The sequence below is a fragment of the Culex quinquefasciatus genome, chromosome 3, assembly GCF_015732765.1.
Source record: "Culex quinquefasciatus strain JHB chromosome 3, VPISU_Cqui_1.0_pri_paternal, whole genome shotgun sequence".
Classification (NCBI taxonomy): Eukaryota; Metazoa; Arthropoda; class Insecta; order Diptera; family Culicidae; genus Culex; species Culex quinquefasciatus.
This window is the reverse complement of record NC_051863.1, coordinates 113,206,441-113,228,961: the sequence shown is the minus strand read 5'-3', so window position 1 is coordinate 113,228,961 and position 22,521 is coordinate 113,206,441. Positions and strand designations below refer to the sequence as shown.

Here is a 22,521-nt window from a genome sequence, read left to right as displayed (position 1 = left end):
AACAAACGCTGAAAGTTTTATCCAAATCGGAGCAACTCGATACGACCTGTTACACATTGCACAGTGGTCCGAAACCGTAATCTAGTGTGACAAAATTGATAGCGGCCACACGTTAAGATTCAGAGCTTTGATGTCTTCGGGACAAATGATCAGGGTCAATAGGGGCATCTTTTGGTATGGTGGGCATTAGGGTGGTCAAAATTTTAGGGTGGTTCAGAATTTTTATTTTGGCGGGATTACGAGATAGCGCTTCGGTGTCTTTAGAAAAGTTGTAGGAAACACCATTTTGAGCAACTTTGCTAAAGAACACAAAGCTCTATCTTCAAACGGGAAGTTTCTAGAGCAATTTTTGTAATTAGTGTAATTAGGTGTAAATGAAAAAACGAGTTTTTTGAATTTATTAACTCAGGCTTATGTCGTAGCGAGATGGTGTCCTCGAGACATTAGTAGAGTTTATCAAAACACACATTTATCTTCCAAGAGAGCGAAAATCGGACCTTCTAAACAAAAGTTATAGCCAAAATACGACGAAAGAGACGCCATTTTGAAATGTGAATAACTTGAAAAGGTGGTGAAGTTTGACCACGCTCTTAGAAGCATCTGAAAGTACACATTATATCTCGGAGGTCTTTTTGTATAACTCATTCAATCTCAATTTGAAAATGAGCATTTTTAAATCGTTTTTTGCCCATAACTTTTGATAGAATTGACCAAAATTCGTTTTTCAAGAATAAAAATGTTCATTTTGACAAGCTCTACAATTGTCTAGAGGGGCCCAAAAATGTACAAAATGATCTAGTAGTTGTAAAAGAAGAAACAAGTTTTAGCTGAAATATTTCAGGAATCAACAAAATAATTAAATTTATTGGCCGCTATCAATTTTGTCACATTAGATTACGGTTTCGGACCACTGTGCATTGGTGAAAAACTCGCCTTAAGCAAACAACTCTAAAATTTCCAAAGGGCTTAAAATCGAAAAGATCTCAAATTTTACAAATGTTTTGATTTTTAACATTGAAAATAGGACCATTTGATGAAACTCAAAAAACTTGGATTTCCTTGTTTCTTTTACTTTTATTCGCTGTATTTCAGCAACCAGAAGTAAAACCTGTAATGTCTATTAGGCAAATTATTGAAAATATTCTCAACTTCTAGAAAAAAAAATTGAAGATCAGACAATCATAAACCCTATTTTAATAAATCGAAAAAGTGGAATTTTATTTCAGATAAAATTAAAAATTATATTTTGTTAACGATGAACAGCATATCTCTGTAATTCTTTTCGATTGAAAATTTGATTTAACATTAATAACAAAACATAAAAATTAATCGTGTAACATTTTCTACATTCTTCTTTTTTTCAAAAACATATAACTTGACGGCAATATTTTTGTCCAAACTATTCTTTGGATCAAAAGTTGTGATTTCTCTCTTAAAACATTTCAAAAATTAAAAAAATTGAAAATATGGACTCTGGGAAATAGATTTTTTATTGAAAAAAAGTTAATTGAAAAATCGGGATTTTTTTCGTGTACCTACAACTTGGCCGAATACCGAATTGTATGAAGCTTTGTATGGGTGAACTAATGACACAAAATGACTTCTTTGGTAGGGAAGGCTCCCAAAAAGTTTGAGCCAATTCAAATAATAAAAATTTAATTCATTTCCAAGTTTGGTGGAGAATTGCTCATCTGCCATTTTTTCAGAAATAATAACGCTTTGTAAGCGGATGATTCTGGGTTCGATTCCCATCTGCTCCAACCTTCCATCGGATGAGGAAGTAAAATGTCGGTCCCGGCCTTGGTTGTTGTTAGGCCGTTAAGTCATCCCAGGTGTAGGAGTCGTCTCCATGCCATAAGTTTGAAGAGTAAAGCTCTTCTCATCAATCGCTTCATTCGTGATACGGAGGTAACTCCTTTCGCTTTGTCGTTTACGAGTCAACTCGAAAATCCACCTAATCTTAGTGGAATCCCAGCGATGTACCCATGTTTGAAGGCAATTGCTCGTGAGCTGGCTTATGTACCACACAGCCTGGCGACGAACCCGACTGCTACGGAGTTGCACGATTTCTACCGGAAAACGCTGAGTAAACCAAAGGTCATGGCGGAACGCTCGGCCACTTCCTGGAGACTCGTTTGGCACAACATCCGGTGTAAAAGATTCACATCGGCAGAGAGGTCTACGTACTACCTGTTAGTCAACCACAAGATCTCGCATGCAGCGCTGCTGTTCCGGCAGAACAGACAGGACAGTGAAATGTGTCAACACTGTCCCAATGTAGTTGAAGACCTGAAGCATAAATTTACCAACTGCAGTCGAGTGAAACATCTGTGGGAGTACCTTCAGCCGAAGTTGGAGGCGATTTTGGATAGAAGGGTTAGGTTTGAGATGTTTTTAGTGCCAGAACTTACTCATAGCAGTACAAGGAGAAAACACAAGGCTCTTAAGCTTTTTATTGTTTATATAAATTACATTCTAGAGCCAGATTGTCCTCTCACAATAGAAACACTCGAGATTGAACTAAACATGATTGAACAGTGAAAAACCTAACTATGTAAAACAAATCAGAACTAAATAAACGATTTTACAAAAAAAAAATAAGTACAAACAACACACCAAACCAAGCCTACTCCGGTGGAATCGCTGGCGGCGGTTGGACTCGCAATCCGAAGGTCGTCAGTTCAAACAACAGGAAGGTTCCTTGGAGTAGAAAGAGGTTTGGGTGCTCTCCCCATTGAAGCCTTCGGACTCTTAGGTTCGAGCAGAAACTTGCAATAGAGACCACAAAAGACCCGGGGGTCGTTAATGTGGATGGTTTGATTTTTTTTGAAAGAAAATTTTCAATATCCTTAAAAAATTTACATGAAAACCAACAATTTCGGCTTTTTTTTCTCACAGTAAATGGATTTGTGCTAGATTAATTTTTGATGTATGGTGGGATAAGTACATTCAAAACACTTTCAACCTGCTCTCCATTAAATCATGACCCATTGCTCTAGCGTGTGCTAAACCACACCGCCGACGACAGTAAACATAATCTGAGGAGAGTGATCATTCCGCTATTGCAGGTCTGCCGGCGGTCGGCGGTGGCGTTTATTTGCGAAATTCCACGCCCAGCCGACATTATCCAACAACTGCGCAAGACCCTCGGCATTATACAGTCAGTGACAAAAGTTCCCACCAACACGGTAGGACGTCACAGCTAAGGTGGTAACGTTTGGGGCCAAAGTTTTGGATGCTGAGGAGGTCGACATAATTTTGAATGAAGAATCTTAAATTTTCATTTAAAGCATGCTTGAATATCTTGAAATTTACAAAAAAAAAAAACATTGGCTACTAAAAAAAAAATCTATGAGAACGCTAAGTCAATCGAGCAAAGCATAATTGTATCAATATTTTTTTTTTAAATTCATCAGTTTTTTTAAATTAATGATTTTTATTTATTCATTTCTATAGCTCGTGTCCTTCAACTGACCCACCAATCAGCATGAGGAAGAGAAGAGTCAAATGAATCAAATGGCATCGAACGAGCCTCCGTGGAAAATTTAGTTCAGTGAAAAAATAGCCCGAAAGTGAGTCTGTCTGTGCTTGCAAATGTTCCCATGCTGCACCAGAAGAAAATCATCCGACGAGTGAAGTGCAAAAAAGTGAAAACAAAGTGCAATAGAAATAAATAAATAAGTCAATATTGTTCGATTTAAAGGAAGAAAAGCGAAAACAACCGAAACATCGACACCCGCCCGCCGGAAAATCGGGTCACCCACTCTCTTGTGCCGGAAGCAAAACAAAAAACTGCTCCGCCTGGCTTTACGACGACGATGAAGTGGAACAAAATACCAAAACAATCGGTAAGTTTGGCGGAGTGCAATTTTGTTTTTGTTTGCGCAAACATCGATAATTGGCGCGAAATTGCTTTCTGCACTGGGGCACAATAGGGACGTGGCGTTACATCGTGCTGCCATCTGGTTTTTTTAAGTGCAAGAGTGGAAAAGTGCTGAGTCATCGTCTATAAATAGACGGCGGCCTATCTCGCCCAGCAAAAAGAAGTCGATAAAGTAGTCGGTTTCGATGCGAAAAAGTGGAAAACGTGGTCTAAAAATAGCGACGCCATCCCCCTATGTACAATGTGTGCACGTCTTATCGCACTTTCAACTGACCTTAAACATTGTTCGCAATACTTATCGTTTGTATCGACATAAGTGTCATGACTCACTTGCAAAAGGTTGAGGTTAAAACGCTCAACAAACCTACGACGTCTTAAACTATTTTATTTCCTAAAGCAACATTTTATCTCAAACGTCCGAAAAATAACAAAAAAATTAAGGTTTGTAACTATATAATTGATTTATTTTTTGAAAAATCAAACATGTATAATAACTAGGCAACTAACTATAATTCTGCTAAATAGTTACTGGTTTTACCAACAATACAAAGATTTTTGACCTCACTACACAGAAAAAAATATGGTAATATTCATAATTTTTTGTCGAAAAAAAAGTGTAGTATTACATCAACAATTGGTGAATTTTAATTAATTTTTGATCATCACTCATCAGGTTCACATTTTTACACATTGTTCATTTAACATTACTCAAAAAAGAGATAATATTCAACCTACCAAATTATCAACCTTCATAAATTCAACTTTTTTTCAACTTTTCAAAAACACACGATTGAATTACAGAGGTGAAAACTTCGAAAAAGTGGACAATCAAATAAAAAAATTATACATCAAATTTCTTTTGTTAAAAAAGACAACTTTAAAATGTTCCTTTTGTTCTTACAGTTTTGAAAGGAACACTAAACTTCTCATAATAAAAGGACATATCTGTTGATATTTGACAGTTGTGAAAGGGGTGAATGGTTATAGTGTCTTCAGCAAAGTTGTAGATGGTAATGAAGAAAATTTAGAAAAAAATGCTACTCTAAAAAAAACATTTTATAATACACAAAAAACCTAAGTCAATAGATAAATGAAATTTGAAATGCTTTACACTTTTATCCTATAAAATGCACCGTTTTCAGTTTTCAGCCATTAAAAGGTTAATTTCAGTTCATAATAAGTAGGGGAGAGTGGGAAGACTTGATCCCCGGGGAGACTTGAACCCAAACCTGTATCTCGTCAGCATGTGGGTAAAACAATTAGCTTTGTTCTAGAAAGTTGTGCGAAATTGACTAAAACTCATTGTAGAAAACAAAGAAAAAACAAATGTTTAGATTGAGTTACACACATTTTTCTAAGAAGTGCTGCAAAAAATATCCAAGAGATCTTTTTTATTTGTTTTGATAAGTATAGAAAACACTCAAAAATTATTTAAAAAAATATTTTATAAACATGAATTGTTTGATAAACATATCAACTCCAAAACCCTTACGCATTTGACGTTAAATTTATCGTCATACTATTTTTACAATTAATTGTTTAAAAAAGTGCGTTTAGGGAGACTTGATCCCTGCATTTTTACAGTCACTGGAATCAGCCTCAAGATTAAATAATTGGGCTGGGTTTTTGTACATAGTTTGCTTTAGTATAGTTGTACATAGCGCACTGCAGTTTGAACCATTTTTCAAAAGTTTTGTGAACAAAAATTACCAGCTTTTGTAAACATGCTCAATTTTGGTCCAAAAAAGATAATTTTAAGTTTTATAATATTTTGCTTGCTAAACTTGTTATATTTTGAACACAAACGTACAGGTTTAATGTGAAATTGCTGTATCTTATAGAAAATTAAAAGTTTGGATGAAAAAGAAACATTTTGCTCAAGATTTCTTCAAAATGTTGAAAGGGGGATCAAATTACCCCCAACATTTTGAAAACGCCGGTTTAAAATATTATTTTAAAACACTTGGCATGATTCGAAGAGTTTATCTGATGAAATACCCTTAAGGGATCGTTCTTTTATTACGTAACGCGAAAAATCGGACTTTTAGACCCCCCCCCTCGTAACAAAATTTCCATACAAATTTTTCCGACCCCCCCTCTCCCCCTAGGGTAGAGGACCCAGAAATCGTCCACTTTATAGTGGCAATCTAGGAAATTTGATGAGAATTTGATGACAATTTATGGTTTTTGGTTCTATTTGTTGTAGAACGTTGATAAACTATTTGATTTTAAGTTTCTACAAGGTTTTTATCATTTTCATGTTCATTTTGATGAAATTTTGCGTTTTAATAAAGTGCTCTGAAGAGCCTATTTTCGCCCCTCTAAATCCAATTTTCGCCCACCCTTGGAACCAGTTTTCGCCCACGACAAAAATCAAGAAATCAAATGAAATTATGACACAAAACTAAGCAAATATGGTCTCCTATTGATACACAACATGTTCCGAAGCTAAATTTAATTGATGTGCACATATTTTGTCGTACATATTATAAATCGAGGTTCAAAAAATCCTGGGAGTTTTTTTAGATATCCTACTTATTTTGAGATTCTCTGTCTACCATAACTACAACCAAAAAAAATATGACTGAATCAAAATTTGTAATAGAATTCATGTGTCCCTGTTCACCCAAGATAAGGGCAATTAGCTCCATGTTGTTGTTGATTTTGTTAGGGGAGCTTTGATTGATCCCGAATTGACTCAATAAAAAATATCTAATAAAAATATTAAAGCACATGTGTAACTACTTCTCCATCCTCTGCTTAATTTGTTCTTCTATATACCAGTAAACTTTTACAACATTTGAACCAAAACCCTTTATGAATGAAAGTAATTAAAATGATTATTTAATTTTTAAAAATAATCTAGAATGTTCCAAATATATTTTCAAGCACATTTCGCTGCGTTTAGGAAAGTTTTTATGGTAAACGAAAACTGGTTCTAGTTAAATCTTAAAACACAATACCGTAAACCGGGGTGACTTTGATAGGATTTCAATTTGTTTTTAGAATATTTTCCAACAGGTATGGTTTTTCTCAAGATTATTATTTTTGAAACATGTACTGGGGTAGGCCACACAGAGTCCATGCACTATTTTGGAAAAAAAGTTTTTTCAATAGTGTTTAGAAAAATAGTTACGTTAAAAATTCTTAGTTTTAATTCCGGGGTGACTTTGATAGTCATAGTTTTTTCTTGTTAAAATCATATTTAAGATGTTCAAACATCATTTGTACGTTAAATGTACCATCACTAAAGTAGCTGATATAGTTTGTAAGAAAAAAATCAATGTTTTTGTTAAGTTAACTAAGTTTATAAACTGTTTTACAAAATACATATAAATTTTAGGTAAAATTGTTAAAAAGTCAGAATTTTGCCTGAAATTTGTTAAAACTAGTTTTGTTTATAAAATTATCGATTTATATTGCATTTTATACTGAATTCGAAGCACGAATCACAAGTTTTCACATTTTACATGAAATTTGTTTAACTGAAATTGCCTATAAATAAGAAGTTTTTTTAAATTGTGTTTCAAAAATACATATTATTTATTATTAACAAACTTATTAAATCTTCTCCTAGTGGAAAATTGTCCAAAGAATCCGAAAATGCATTCCGTTTTCCGATTAAAAATCATGTTCATTGAAAAAATCATGACACTTTTAAAAGTTTAAAATAATGACATCCATCAACATTTTCTTAACTATAGTTAACTTACTTTTTAAACCTTTCAAAAATTTATGAAAAGTTCTTCTTGAGCTACTTTGAACACTTCTCTATCACGGTCAGTATGTTTCTGAACCATTCCTTACGTATTTTAATTGTGCTCTTCATTTTGCGGAAAAAACGCAAACCTATCAAAGTCACCCCGGCTATCAAAGTCACCCCGTTTTACGGTACTAGATTTCGCCTTGGTCGAAAATTGGATCGCATGTTTTTTCATGACCCCAGAAATCACCCACTTAATTTTATTGAAATAACCTCTGGTAAACGTTTAAAACAGGTAAATCACTAGATTTTCATGAAATTCAGACATACAGTGAACTAATGAGTTATTCATTTACATTATTTTCGGACAAAATTAGTTGTTTTCCCTCATTTACATTATTATCCGCTGTAGTCTAAATTGACAAAAATATGGCGGCTGTAGTAATACTTTTTTTGAAATACTTATAAAAACTTAATAAACAATAGAAATTTATTAGGAAAGTTTCAATTAGTACTAGAAATGAATGAATATGTAAACCTGCATAATAAATTCAACCAAAAAACGGTATGAGTTTGCTAAATACAGATAAAATCCAGTAGGTGGGCGAAAACTGGAGCAGGGCGAAAACTGGGTCCTCTACCCTACTGCGTTACGTAATAAAAGAACGCTCCCTTATCAGCCAAACATAATTGAATGTTTAAGCTTTCAATTCATGCAAAAAGATCAGTGTTTTGTGAGAAATTGACAGAGTTAAGTGCGATACAAAAAAGAGGATCAAGTCTCCCCACTCTCCCCTATATTTTAAGAAATTGATGTAAGTTGATGTCAATTTCTGGTTTTTTTAAATAGCTTGAGTATTACATACAGTTATTCTTCTTTAAAAAGTTTGCAAAATATTTATAAAATAAACCTATTTTAAAATTTTTTAAACTTAAAAAGCGAAATTTGAAATAAGATTAAAAAGTATGCGTTTAGGGAGACCGATTTAAAGTACAAAAATAAGCATCATGCTACACCCAAAGTACAGAGTCGATGGAATAGTTCCGCCAAAACTTATTGAGAAAATTCGAAAGAATATTCCTGCCAACTCACACTATCAAAACAAATGTGGGTGGCATTGACTTGAAACAACACTTGCAATGACCTAAAGCATTGGAATGAAAACTCTTAAAAATCATAAATGTATTTTTTCTGGGAATAAATTTGGCTGTGCTAACTTTATTTTTTTTTAATGTGAAAACAAGCAAATAATTGGAAAATGACTGTAAAAATCCGTATAAACTAAAAAGTTTAAAGGTAATGATAGGAGGTGGAAGAATATGTCAAATCATATCAGAAACAAACATGAACTAAACAAGACAAAAAATAAAAAAAATAAAACACTATCAATGAAACGAGATTTACAACAGGTCAGGTAAAGTATTTCGTAGAACAAAAGTTGTTCAAAATGACCTCCTAAACATGGGAAAAATAGAAATTTAGAAAAAAATTGTAAAATTTTCGAATGTTTTGAACTAAAAATAAAAATATTTTCAAAATTTCAAAATCAAGTATAATTGAAAAGTTTTTCAAGCACAAATTGTGACGCGTTTGAAATGTTTTGCTTGATTTTAGAATTTTTAAAGTAATTTTATTTAAACGACAGCGACTTCAATTTAACACTGAAAGTTTGACGATGGAAAAATTTGTCAGTTGAAAAATCAAGGCTATTTGAAAACACATTAATTTTTTTGGTAAGGATTAAATCTTGTTCTAAAAATGAACTTGTCAATTAAAGCTCGTAGACCCACATTCATGTATACCTATCGACTCAGAATTGAAAACTGAACAGATGTCTGTCTGTTTAAAAATGTGTTTTGGAATATATCTATTAGATAAACAAACTGAAATAGTACCTAATATCACTATGCTACACTTACTGTTGAGCAGCGCCATCCGAGAGAATAAAAAACAAGATCTGGTAGTATAAAGGTACTGTGAACAGACATAGAGGATAAATCCCGAGATTGAAGAGAGCGTTATTCTCATGGGTTCATTTTCAAAACAGTTCATCAACCAAAAACAAAGTGCTTAATATCGAGACTCGAACCCAAGACCTTTGACACATAGAGCGCCTTTGCCGTATAGGCCACCAACGTTCGATAACTATGAGATAGTCATTTGCCAATATAAGCCACTCAAAGAGATAAACTGTTTCAATGAACAAATGAACACAATTTCGTGGTGGTTCACCCGCGAGAGGTTTATTCTTCCATTTAATTATGGTAGAGCTATTCTCTCGGCTTTCAACGGTGGGTGTATAAATCGTTTGAAAGGAAATCGAAACCATTCTAAGCAGTACAAAATATTCTAGATCTGACAACCCTGTTTCAAGTTGTGACCACTTAAATGATATGAATGTACTTTTCGAAGCCGGATCTCACTTATTTGTAAGTAAAATATGTCCGGATTGGATGATGGATCGTTGGTTAGGTAATAACCTTTCCAATGAGTCCAAAATATTGAACCAACCCTGTCTGAGTAATATTTTTGAATTTTTTTGAAGCCGAATTTCATGTATTGGTATCAATCATCCGATCCATCGTTGGTTGGGTAATCGAATAAACTTCCCAACGAGCCTTAAATTGTATAGATCTTTGAGAATCTATTAGAATCTTTTAGGCAAAAAATGTACACCCAAAACTGGCAGCGCTAGTCCGAGAGAATGATGGTCTCGAGTCGAGAGAATAGTGGTACCATTCACGGACGCAGAGAACACAGCTCGAGATGGGCGATAGAACTATTCTCTCGAGGTTCATTTGCAAAAAAAGTTCATCCGTCAAACAAAAAAACCAAAAGTGTCGACAACGGGAATCGAACCAGAGACCTTTGACAAACCAATCCAATGACTTAGCTGCCTCGGCCACCACAGCTTGGTGACCATGGAGAAGTCAGAAGTCGATGTATGACACTTGTTAGAGATTTATTGATTCAACTAATGAATGAACTCATTTGTTATGATGGTGTGAGTTGGTACCATTAATCTATCGATTTTGGCACTGAGCCCTCAATAAATTTTGAGAGAACGATTATCTCGATTCTGAATTTTGGGTGTAAATATTGAAATAACAAGCCATAGTTTCAACATTTGCATGGATAAAGTGTATTGAAATGCATTTTACACTAGTTCAGTTGTTTGCAATTATTAGTATTCAAAAAAATGTATGATTCGAAGAAACCAAAAGTTTTAGCAAAAAAAAAAACATTATTGCGGTAATAAACATCAAACATTTTTAAAAAATACAAATGATTTTTAAATCAACCCAAACATGCAAAAAATGATTCTAAACGCAGGGGATTGTAATCATAAATAAAAATAAATAAAAAAGAAAGTATTAAAATTTCTTTTGAAAATACTTAAATTGTCGATTTTTTTCAAAGAAAAACAAAGAGTTCTAATTTATTTTAGATTGTTTGCTGAATGTTTTACTTAAAAATCATATTGGCCAACATATAATTTCATAACATTTGGAAACATGAGAGCACTTCTGGGAAGAAAGTTGAGGTAGTGTCAATTCCGTTAGAAAATATTTTAAAACGTACGTATCAAAAAACCTAATGACATCAATTCCATGCAGGGAGTCCCACTCGAAGGTTTTGTTTTCGATGTTTCAAGTTCAAGTCACTAAAGTTCGATAGACGCTCCTCGAGTAGCACGTTTTTGCAATTATCGCCTTGCCGCAGTTCCGTCGAAGCGAAATGAAACATGGCGATGTATTTTTTTAGTACTACTCGGTTATCGGTCGACCAGAATCATCGTCGATTGTGTTGTTGTCCGCGTTGTGGGGACCCATTTTTGATTTGTTTTATTTATTAGTCACTCCACTGGAATGTGTGGGCTCTGCTGGATGAGTTGTTGTGTTTGTTGCTTGTTGGAAATGTTTTTCCTCTTCAATGGGTTGGGTCGAACTAGAGAGAGAGGTGTCGTACTGTTTTTTAATGGCTGTGTGTTTGATTTCATTTTTATTTTATGAGCTGTAATCAATTAAAAACGAGTTAAATACAATGAACGAAATGTTGTAAACTTTAGTGTAGTTGTAAAAATTTCTAACCGTCGACAAAACGATATGTACGTATTGCAGTTGCATGTTTATTGCTGTGTTTAAATATTTATTTAAAGCTCGGTTCTGTTAATTGAAATTTAAAACAAATTGTCGAAAACAATTGAAAACGATTTTCAGTGATTTTCTATCAGAGTGTGTTTTTTTCTGAACTCTGCATCAACCTCCTTCACCTCGTACGCGGGCCAAGTTCAAGGTTATTTATAGCGTGTGTGCCGAAAAGCCTCGAATCCCCGCCATTATTTTTGATGCCGATCGCCGATTACGACCTTCGGCCCCAATCTGCGCGCTTCTACACCTTCAGCACGGTCTGTTCACCTTTCCACATAAAATAGTGATGTTTCGATTAGAAAGCAAGTGCGAAATTTATAGGGTGAGAGGCCGAATTAAATGAATCGAACCTCGAGCCTTCGTCGAATGAAGTAATGATGTTTTTGTTGAGCATTTTTTACAAAATAAAAGTTAAAAGTTTGATTTTCTATGCTCAAGTAACGATTTTTATTTAATGAAAGAACTTTTAAATTGAATCAAAGCGTTGTTCACAAAAAAAAAACAAATTCAAGCCCTCTACATAAATTTGTAAAGCAGCAACAACAATAACGATGACTATTCTGTTGTTTCTGACGTTTACAATTTGCGGAAGCTCACCGGAACAAAAACTCAACAAAAGCAAAAACAAAAAGAAGAAAAAAAAGCAAAAGCATGTTTTGATATTTGACGGGTGGCGAATAGCATAGCATAGCTCATATCCATATTGACCACCCGCGCGTGCCACCAATCCTCGCGGGCTCGACACGTGGGATGGCTTGCGGAAAACAACAGAAAGCCAAGTTTAAGGGGAAAAATAAGGTGCAACCTTGGGTGAAGGCGCGGACTTTTTGAAATGAAGCTCGTGAATCAATATTGAGCATTTCCAGCTCAAATCAGCAATTTTCTGGTTGTCTTGCTCCCGACCCTCTTCAATTTCATTGAAACTTAGTAGACATGTTATCCTAAACTTATATAAGCCATTTTTGTGCCAGTTTGCACTCGAAAATGACAAGAAAGGCATATGTTATTTAAATATTTTTGGATTTCGTAATTTAAAAATTACTGTATATAGAAGCTGTTAATTTGTACCAAAGAGTAGTCAAAGTCAATCTTGTAGAAAAATTGACGCATTACTGAAAAAAAAATACAAATACAATACAAAAAAACTCGCCAGTTCTATGATTTTTTTTTTAAGTTTGAAAGTTAAATTTAATGATGATGTCACGATTTTTTTTCGGTCAAGAGCCTTAGATGTTTCAAAAAGACTCACGAAAAATGTATAAGGGAGTGCTTCTTTTTAAAAAAATAAAAAAATCATTTACTAAACCAGTGTTGGAAATCGAGCGAGAAGAAGGAAAGCATTTCTCGCTCGCGAGCAGGGTTGCCAGGTCCAAATTGAAAAATCTGTCCAAATTCAGAAAAAAATCTGGCAAAACCTGGCAGACGATTACGAGGATATATGAATTTATTTAAAAGTTTGTTAAATTCAGATGGTTAACGATTTATTTGGCCACAAAAAGGTTTAATAGACATTTTCAATAAAATAAATATTTACAACATTTTGCGATATTTGTTAAAACTCGGTTATTTCAATCAAAAAGTTGTTCGAAATTAGCCGAAAATGAAAAATCTGACAAAATCTGTCAAAATCTGGCACATATCATGATTAATCTTTATTCTGGCTGACACTTGAAAAATTTGGCGTTCCTAGATTTATCTGGCAACCTGGCAACCCTGCTCGCGAGTGAGGGAGAGAACTTGTAGTATTTTTCTCCCCGCTCGCGGTCGCATTTTCGTTCGCGTTCTCGCTCTCGCCGCGAGCGTTCGTTCCAAGCTAGCAATGAATGCGAACCAGGCGATGGTACAGAGATGTAAGCTCAATCGCTTTGCTGTTTTTTGTTCGTTTCTAACAATACCAACACTGACTAAAACTGTTTTTTTTTTCAGGTGCTCTATTTTGGCTTCGGATGGGCTTTCCGGTGAAAATATTTTTAAGATTAAAATATCAAGTCTTACATATAGAAATTGCCAAAAATGGTCAAAACTTTTATTTTTTCATCATTTTTGTTTTTAAACCCGCTGTAACTTCACAAGAATTGTGTAGCAAAAAATTGTTCTTACTTGATTTAATTGCCCAAACACGGTGAAATTAGTTTTTCATCACTTTTATTTCTCCCCCGTTTACACAAAACGTCCTTTTCTCAAGGCCTACTTTCCCTGCTTCGCCTAACCCTCTTCTTCATCTTCCTTCTTCCGCGCCGCTGCTCAGCCTCGTGGCTGGTCGCTCAGCCACCGATATAAGCCGTTTGTCGCTCCTTACGCCCGGCGGATCGTTCGGCGTGATCGCCGGTTCCTCCGAGCCGCAGACTCCCTTCAGACAGCCTCGCGACCGCGTCGAGCGGCCTCCAGCCGCGCGTGGCGCGCCTAGTTCCAGGCCAGTCTCGGCACGCTTTTTAAGGTCGTCGCCGGCAGCTAGTGGACCAGGAAGCGCCGCCCGTCGCCCGCAGACCCGGAATGAATCTTTTGCTTGCCGACCGTCACCGTCACCTTCTCGAGTAGAAATCCAACTCCACGAGCAACTCGAGATGTTGGTTGGTCCACCCGATTTTGCTCTCTTCGTTTCCCTCACTCTCTTGCACCACTCTCCCATTCTCACAAATTAGCCGGAAGTAGCGTCGGTGTGGTCGGTGTATTTGTGTAAGCGACTTTGACAGGTCTCGAGGCGCGTGAGGGTGAGGTCAATTTTGATCATGGCCTACTTATTTTTGAGTAGTGTTGCTTATTCTTAAGTAGTTACATACATTTCATTATTTTACAAGTAAATTAACAATGCTATTTTTACAAACGCTACAATTGGACTTAGGACGATGGTCAAAATGGTGAAATTTATGCAAAATTATTCCCACGTTCGGCTTTGATTTTTTTTATGTTTAGAGCACCTTTAAAATTAACAATATCAGTAAATAATTTTTGTACTTCTTTTTTCCATCCTTAATTTTTCATGATTTTTTTTTGTTACATCTTAGACTTTTTTCACAAAAACATTGTACGAAAAAATAAATCTTGTGCAAAACAAAAAATCTCAATCTCACCATTAAAGTCTGACGTTTTTCACAAAAAAAAAAATAACGAAAAAGAAATCTTGGGCTCACTTTCAAATATGACTTTTAGACTTAAACAAACACATACAATCGCATAGAAGTGGTGTGTTTTTTTTTTCTTTCAATGCATTTTTTTAAAGAAAAGCCCGTTGAAGTTGAAACAAGTTTGCATTTCACCACTTTTTGATACGATTCTCACACAGGAAAAAAAATCAAATTCCCGTAATCGTGAATTTTGTTCATGGCTTTGAGAACCACGCAGGAATTTATTCATTAGTATGGTGTATTTGCACTTAAAACGTGAATAACGTCATGATTCGAAATCCAGACACTCGTTTTTGCTAATGAATCGAACAAATTTGGACTGAAATGTTAGTGAATGGCATTCTTTAGGTCTCAAATAAGTTGTTAACATCAAAACAATCGATATTTTATAAGAAAATTTGCTTGAATTTAAGAAAATCAAAACCTTAAATGTCTGCTTTGCCTTCCCGCTGCTTCGGACGCCTATTAAATATTTCAAATATTTTATTTTATTGTTTTGACATTAACTACAGCGTTTAAACAAACTTTGAATGAAAGTTGATGTTAGAATTCATAAAATAACCCATTTTTGACATTTATAATGCGAACTTATATCCATATAATTGATAAAACAAGATGAGGTGTCCGGGTTCCGAAGCGTCCGGGAATTCGAATCATGACGTTATTAGAGTGTATCAAAAATTTCTTTTTTGGCAGGGGTTTGTGCCGGTGGGCACACTGAGCCCAAATCCCAAATATGTGCTTGATTGGACGTAACAGGAGCTGGCGCTTTGCCAGCTGCCAACTTTTACATTTTTTTCAAAAATGTAAATTTTTGAGGCACTTTGGCAACTGAAGCGACATTACTGACGTGTATGCCAGATTCTTGCGCATCTTTTGGTATATATTACATTGAAGCTTGGAGTACACTAGAGCTCGGTACAGACCTTCAAGGCTTGGCATTTTTTTTTTTTTCAAAAAATCGTCCCCCGGGTGGTTGAAATTTTTGAAAAAAATATATTTTCACAGGTAAAATCTCATTTAAAATTCAAATGCAAGGGGCCAGTTCCTGTTATATCCAATCAAGCTTATATTTGGGATTTAGGCTCAGTATGCTCACCGGAACAAACCCCGAAAGTAAATATATTCCTTCGTTGTTCTATAATTCATGAACACAATTCACGATTTCTGCTATTGACTTTTTCCGTTCCTGGTATTTTAATGCGCAAAAGAATGTTGGTTGGTGCAATACATATTAATTTTAAAATTGTTACATTATCTCTTAATGCGTAACACGTATTTCTTAAACCACATAAACATACCCGTTGCAGGTATTTGTGTTTCAGAAGCCGAGTCCATCCTCAAGCACCATCCTCTAAAAAAACCCACCTTCAAGAGTCTGTTACCAACGCTTGATTACATAGCCCGTGTTCAATGACTACGATCAGTGCCGTTGTACCGATGTACGATGAGTAAACAATCTTCACGGATCCCATCGAGACTTCGATCAACGCATCGTCGTATCTTCTTGCCCTCGGACCCTCAAATCGCATTGCGGCGTTGATGGACGTCACCGTGAGAGCGCGATCAAATTGAAAAGTGCCAATCTGCCAAATCAACCGAAATCTAAGCCCACAACCGGGACGGGATGATGACGAGTTTTGGGCGCCTAATTTGACCTGCCGCAGTTTTGAAGTTCCAAGGGCTTATGCAACTGCCACTTTGCCACGACGACGCTGGCGACCTACAGAGATAATGAGCAATTGTCGTACGACTCGGGGCTCCCCGAAGATGAAGAGTATAGTTGCTGCTGCTAGGCGTCTACGTTAGTCGGTTCAGGGCAGTGGGTATAACCCAGATTCGGAGTGTGAGAGCGCTTCTCGGGAGGGTTCGCCCTTTCGAAGAAAAGTTCAACTGGTCGTTCACAGAATGTTACATAAAATTTCCAAATCAACTAATGCTCATTCCTTAGTGAGAAACGCCCTTTTTTATTTCGTCGAGTAATTGATGGACCTAAAACAGTTTCAATACCCACTCGAAACAGATGTTTGTTCGGCGATGATCTCTCGCTGGGCAGCAAATGAAAGTGAATCTTTCGCGTTTGCATGGTCAGCTGAATGGGGTTTATTTTATTCAGCAAAAAAAATATATACAAACATCGGCTGCACGTAGAAACACGTGTTTTCGTTCTCACACACCATGAAACACCACCTGTTGGACAGGCGCTTTGCTTCATATCTGTGCGCTACACCTGCAGGCGGGGGCCAAAACAAAAGTGTTTTGAAATTTACACCTGGAAAATTCCTTCTCTGCGTGCTTGTGTGAATGACTTCAATTCGCGTTGCTCGAACGGGTGCTTCAGACGACTGGGGGTGGAGCAACCACTTGGTGTGCGATATGAGGTTAGAAGTTGGGTCTTATGGTGGGTGTAGTTTCCCAAATCAAAACAAAATTTAATAAATTTTGTATGATATGAATATAGTCAAAGGATTGAGAATAAATTTTTTGGAACTATTTATTTTCACAATCAACTCACAGATAATTGAATGTATCTCAAAAATTTAACTCCCCACTAGGAAACTCATGTCAAACTTGTATGAACGAACCAAAAAAGCAACATAAGCCAGACACTGAAATTGAAATGGAAAAGGTAAAAATCGAAAATTATCGATAATTTGTATCTATAAAAACCCGATTTTATATCACCAAGAGGTGAAATATGGTTAATTCTCCGCCAACTCACACAGCAGTTGCCCCGACACCCCTTCGATTTGCGTGAAACTTTGTCCTAAGGGGTAATTTTGGTCCCTGATCACGAATCCGAAGTCCGTTTCTTGATATCTCGTGACGGAGGGGCGGTACGATCCCCTTCATTTTTGCAGCCTGAAGCGGTGATGAGATAGAAATTTGTTGCCAAAGGGACTTTTATGGAAAATTAGACGCCCGATTTGATGGCGTACTCAGACTTCCGAAAAAAACGTATTTTTCATCGAAAAAAGTACATAAAAAGTTTTAAATACTCTGCCATTTTCCGTTACTCGACTGTAAATTTTTTTGGAACATGTCATTTTAAGGGAAATTTAATGTAATTTTTGAATCTACATTGACCCAGAAGGGTAATTTTTTCGTTTAGAACAACATTTTTCATTTGAAAATTTAGTGTTTTTTTTCTAACTTTGCAAGCCCTTTTTATATTTTAGTTTGTATTAAAAAATATCAGCATATCTAATTTTTATTAATTTTTCAACTTATTTCTGTTATTATTCCTTTTTAAGGTTTTCTCTCTGCTATCAGAGTTCAAATAATAACTAATTAGAATATTTTCTGAGAATCGTCAATTATTGGCAATGAGTGAAAAAAAAATCCGAGAGTAGTGCGGTGCTTGTGGGACGCGCAGTCCTGTTTTTTCGTGTTATTTTCCGTCTCTTTTGTGTCGCTGTTCGAGTGCAGAGTGCATAATTGGCAAAGGGAGCGCGTGGTCGTAAAAAATATGCGGAGTGAAAAGTGATTTCTTTTGTGATCTTTAAAGCCCTTCCTATATCATCGTTGATCGGAAGGCACGGCGTCGGGTGGATTGTGTTTAAATTTTTCGAAGAAGGTTTAATTTTTTTTTGCGGTGAAAAAGCCAATTCTATATAATGAACGAAAGATGCACTGACAGTTTAATTTTAATAGTGGAGCAAAATAACTGTGTGTGAGTGATTTTGTGTGTTAACCAGAAAGACCTTCCCATAGCATCGTTGCTCGGAAGGCTCGCCGATGGGTCTGTTATGAAAGTCCTCCCCATAGCGTCGTAGCTCGGGAGGCATCGAAAAGCCAATACCTTATCCCACTAACCAAAAAAAAAATTAATCACGTGATGCTTGAAGGAGATGCTGTGGATTCAACGGTCTCAAGCGGTATCAACAAGTATATAGCGAAAAACTATGTGCTTGATGAGTCTGCAACTTCAACTATCGGACTAACATTCCTCCCTTTCGTTGAACTGCAGGCTTCTTGGGAGGGCGCCGGTATTGACTAATAAAGTCGGGGTCTTCAGGGGTTAAACAGTGAACGGATGGTTGGCTCCCACTGATCATTTTTGATTCATTGTTTAACTTCAGCTGATCTGTCAATAACAGAGTAGCAGCTCATTGGCAGTCAACCATGCTCATGCTCATGCTCATGCTCATGAGTGAACAAAAAAAATTCAGAAAAATAGATAATGTTTTGTAATATTCAAACTTTCAACCCCTCTTGTGCCCATTTTGAAAAACTATTGGTCAACGAAAATTTGTTAAAATTTGTTTGCCACTTTAAGGGATTAATCCAAAATAATTTTACGATTTTTTTTTCTTTAAAAGATAGTTCAAAAACATGCAAGTTTTAACAACTTTTTCGAAGACACCATCATTTTAACTCGCAATCTACGCCATCTTCGACTTACAATGCGTTTGCATCCGAACCCCTCAAAAATCCGTTTTTTACATTGCTGTTTTATAGAAAAGTAATGTTGGATGCCTTTTTGAAACTTTGAAATTCAAACATTATGTTATGGAAAATTGATTTTGGACTTATTGGTTAACAGTTACAGCAATTTTAAGTTTAAACAAAGCAATTTTAAACGCAAATATCTCGAAATTGTGCAATCCAAACGTATGTATTCGTTAGGGAAGATCGTTTCTTAAATTCAAGATGAATATTTTATAAATATTTTTGAAATTTTATTTTCAAGGGAAAGGACCAACTTAACGAAATTCAAAAATTGTCATTTGTACCCGAATTTACATCTGAAACCTCAGAATTGAGCAAAAGCATAACATTTTTTTTAGAAAATCCATGTTCCACTTAATTTTGTGATCTGGACCACATTTACATCAGTTTAATGGAGACTTGAGATGTCGTTTTACAGTGGAATCAAGAAAACCTAATTGTATCGATTTTTTTGTTATGACAGATCCTTACACACTTTTTGATTATTCAAATTCTTTTTAACGTGAAGCTATTAACATGTCAACGGTTTAATGGAATGAAGTATATCAAATTTACCAATTTGTTGCTTGAAACTGAAAAACAAGCTACGAAAAAAAAAATGAAAATAAATATTCACACATTGACAGCTTTAAATTGCTGCTATTTCAAGAGCTTTCATAACTTCATCGACGTAATAACACGGTCTCAATAGAACTGCAATCAATCCGGCGACAAAAAAGTAAGAACTCAAGTGCACTTCTAACTATTACACAGCTTGTGAATTCCCGTAACCGCATCATCGATAACAATCATACTCTTTCTCCGTATGTGAAGTTCAATATTTTACATTCTCGATGCATTTTTTTTTTCGCTCTTAGAACAGCATTTCGTTCTTATTAGTCTTGGGACGCAGTTGATGTCCCAAAAAAGTGTGTACTTCTTCTCCTTTACAAATTTTCCCTGCTGAAGGTGCAATAACTTCCTGCATTTGAAGGCAGCTTGGCCAGCTCTAGAAAAGTGCACCTTTTTGCGACGATTTGGATCATAACTCAGCAGCGTGAGTAAGAAAGTTTCGCACAACCGAGCTGTTCATTGAACAGAAGCAACTGGAACACGTTTTTCGTTGTACTGCCCAGAGGTAACACACACACACAATGTTTGCCGGCACCCGCACAGCGGAAACTGGGATAACATGGAGAAATGTTCGTAAATTCAATAACCTATGGGTTTGATATGGCTTGTTAGCGGAGCATGTGTTTCTTTACGCGGTTGAGTAGGTTTGTAAACTGAACAATAAAAGTTTGTTGATTTCCTTTCCATTTTTAAAATTACCACTGTATTTGTTTCGGATAAACGGATAAATTTTGGATCAAAAGAAGACAGTTCAATTTTAGAAGAAATAGTATTACATTGGTTTGCTAGATTGATTTATGTTTGAGCTAAACAAATTTCATTAAATTTGTATCGTTTTTCTTTTGTAGATTTCCAGCGTCACATCAATGTCCTTCCTGTCGGACGAGAACCTGACCTTTCACCGGTTCTCCGATGGCACAATTTCGTTCGCGTCGGAGCGCAAAAAATCCGAGGGCGGTGCCGGCGCCACCGTCCTGGGTAACGGACTGATCGTCAAGCCGGGCGGCCAAACGCTGACGATCGACCGGGCCCACCACCGGAAGGCCCACGCTGGCGCCACCAACGGCGGAGGGTTCATCCCGTCCGGCTCGACACCGATCTGGACGACCCACGCGGCGTTCAACAACTACACGACCAACAACACGATCGCGGCCAACGGCAACCGCAGCGGAAGTGGCAGCGACAATAACGCCACGACCACCGCCGGAATTCCGACGGCCAACGATCTGCGGTACCTGTCGTCCCCGACCAACGCCAACAACTCCAGTGTCATGCACAACGGCTCGACGGTGAAGCTGCTGTCGACCAAGATTAGCTCGCAAAACAACGTCAACGTCGCCGAAAGCGATGATCAGTCAAACAAACAGGTTAGTCATCTGCTTGCACCTTTTTCTTATCATCTTGAAATCGACGCGACGTTGTATTTGCGGCCACCGCCGTTGAGAAAGATGGCATCACTGTTTCAGTAAGGGATTGTCATCTCTGAGGAATTGTGCCACTAGTGTGGCAGACCGACGGGGGGGTTACGTCAAATGCGACCTGGCTGGGGTGGTTGGATGGTGATTAAGATAATGTTGGCAGTGAGATACGACAACTCGTGTAATTGTTCGTGGAGCCTCTGCTGAGGGAGACAATCTTGGCTGTGTTTTAATACTTCCTCATTACGAGGCGCGGCTGATGACTATGAAATAGCATCGCTGTTTTGGCACTAAAGACTGCAATTAGTAGCTTTAAATTAAGGCTTTTGCAATATTTTTCACGAGTTACCACAAAATCTAAGGAATATTTTTTATTAAAAAATTAAATTGGATGTAAACAAACAGTCAATTTCACTTATTGTTATGATTGCATACAAAACTCTTTTTGGGCTTCACAATATTTTTATTCGTATCAATTTGTAATCAATGTAATGGAATCGAGACTACTGTCTGAACAGGGACAGCTATTTTTAAATTTTTTGCTTAGAAATATTTTGTTTTTTCTAGGTCAATTTTTGCATAACCCTGATTTCAAGCAATATAAATTACCAACCCCCTCTTACCATCACCTTTCAACGGACTTCAAAGCACACACACACAATGGCCGTTCGGCGTTCGGTGGCCGGAGATCTTCAAGTGGGTAATCCTCCATATTCACGTGTATGATTTTATGGATTGTTGGATTCACAAGAAACAATCAGGAAAAAATATTGCATGCAGAAATTGAAACATTTTCAAACATGCTTATGCCATCTTTTGAGCAACAGAGCTATTGCAAATAATTTTCAAAATTGGTCCGAAAAATCAGGGCGCAAAAATTGTTTTTCAAAAAACATCAAAATAGAAGTCATATTAACTGAGAACAATCTAAAATGCATTTTTTTCGGCATTGATAGCTATATTCAGCATGTTTGGGCTGTGTAAAATTATTTTGAACAATTAAGAAATTACAATGTAGAGCACCGCAGAAACTTTTTTTTCTCGCAACAATAACATTTTTGTCATTACTAAGAAATTTTGAATAATATTGATCGCAAAACAACAGGACAGGTATATAATGCATTTGAAAACTCTGTTTTTATTCAAATGTTGACATCATGGCCTGCTATTTTATTT

General features: G+C 36.2%; 1 protein-coding gene across 1 annotated transcript in view; it reads left to right on the top strand.

Annotated features, from left to right (window-relative positions):
• LOC6042855 (sodium- and chloride-dependent neutral and basic amino acid transporter B(0+)) overlaps nt 1-22,521 on the top strand; it is a 223,388-nt gene that overhangs the window by 53,581 nt on the left and 147,286 nt on the right. Inside the window, 2 exon segments of the mRNA XM_038258750.1 lie at nt 3,457-3,848; nt 20,776-21,294. Of these exon segments, the coding sequence (XP_038114678.1) occupies nt 3,819-3,848; nt 20,776-21,294 (549 nt within the window). The 5' untranslated portion in view covers nt 3,457-3,818.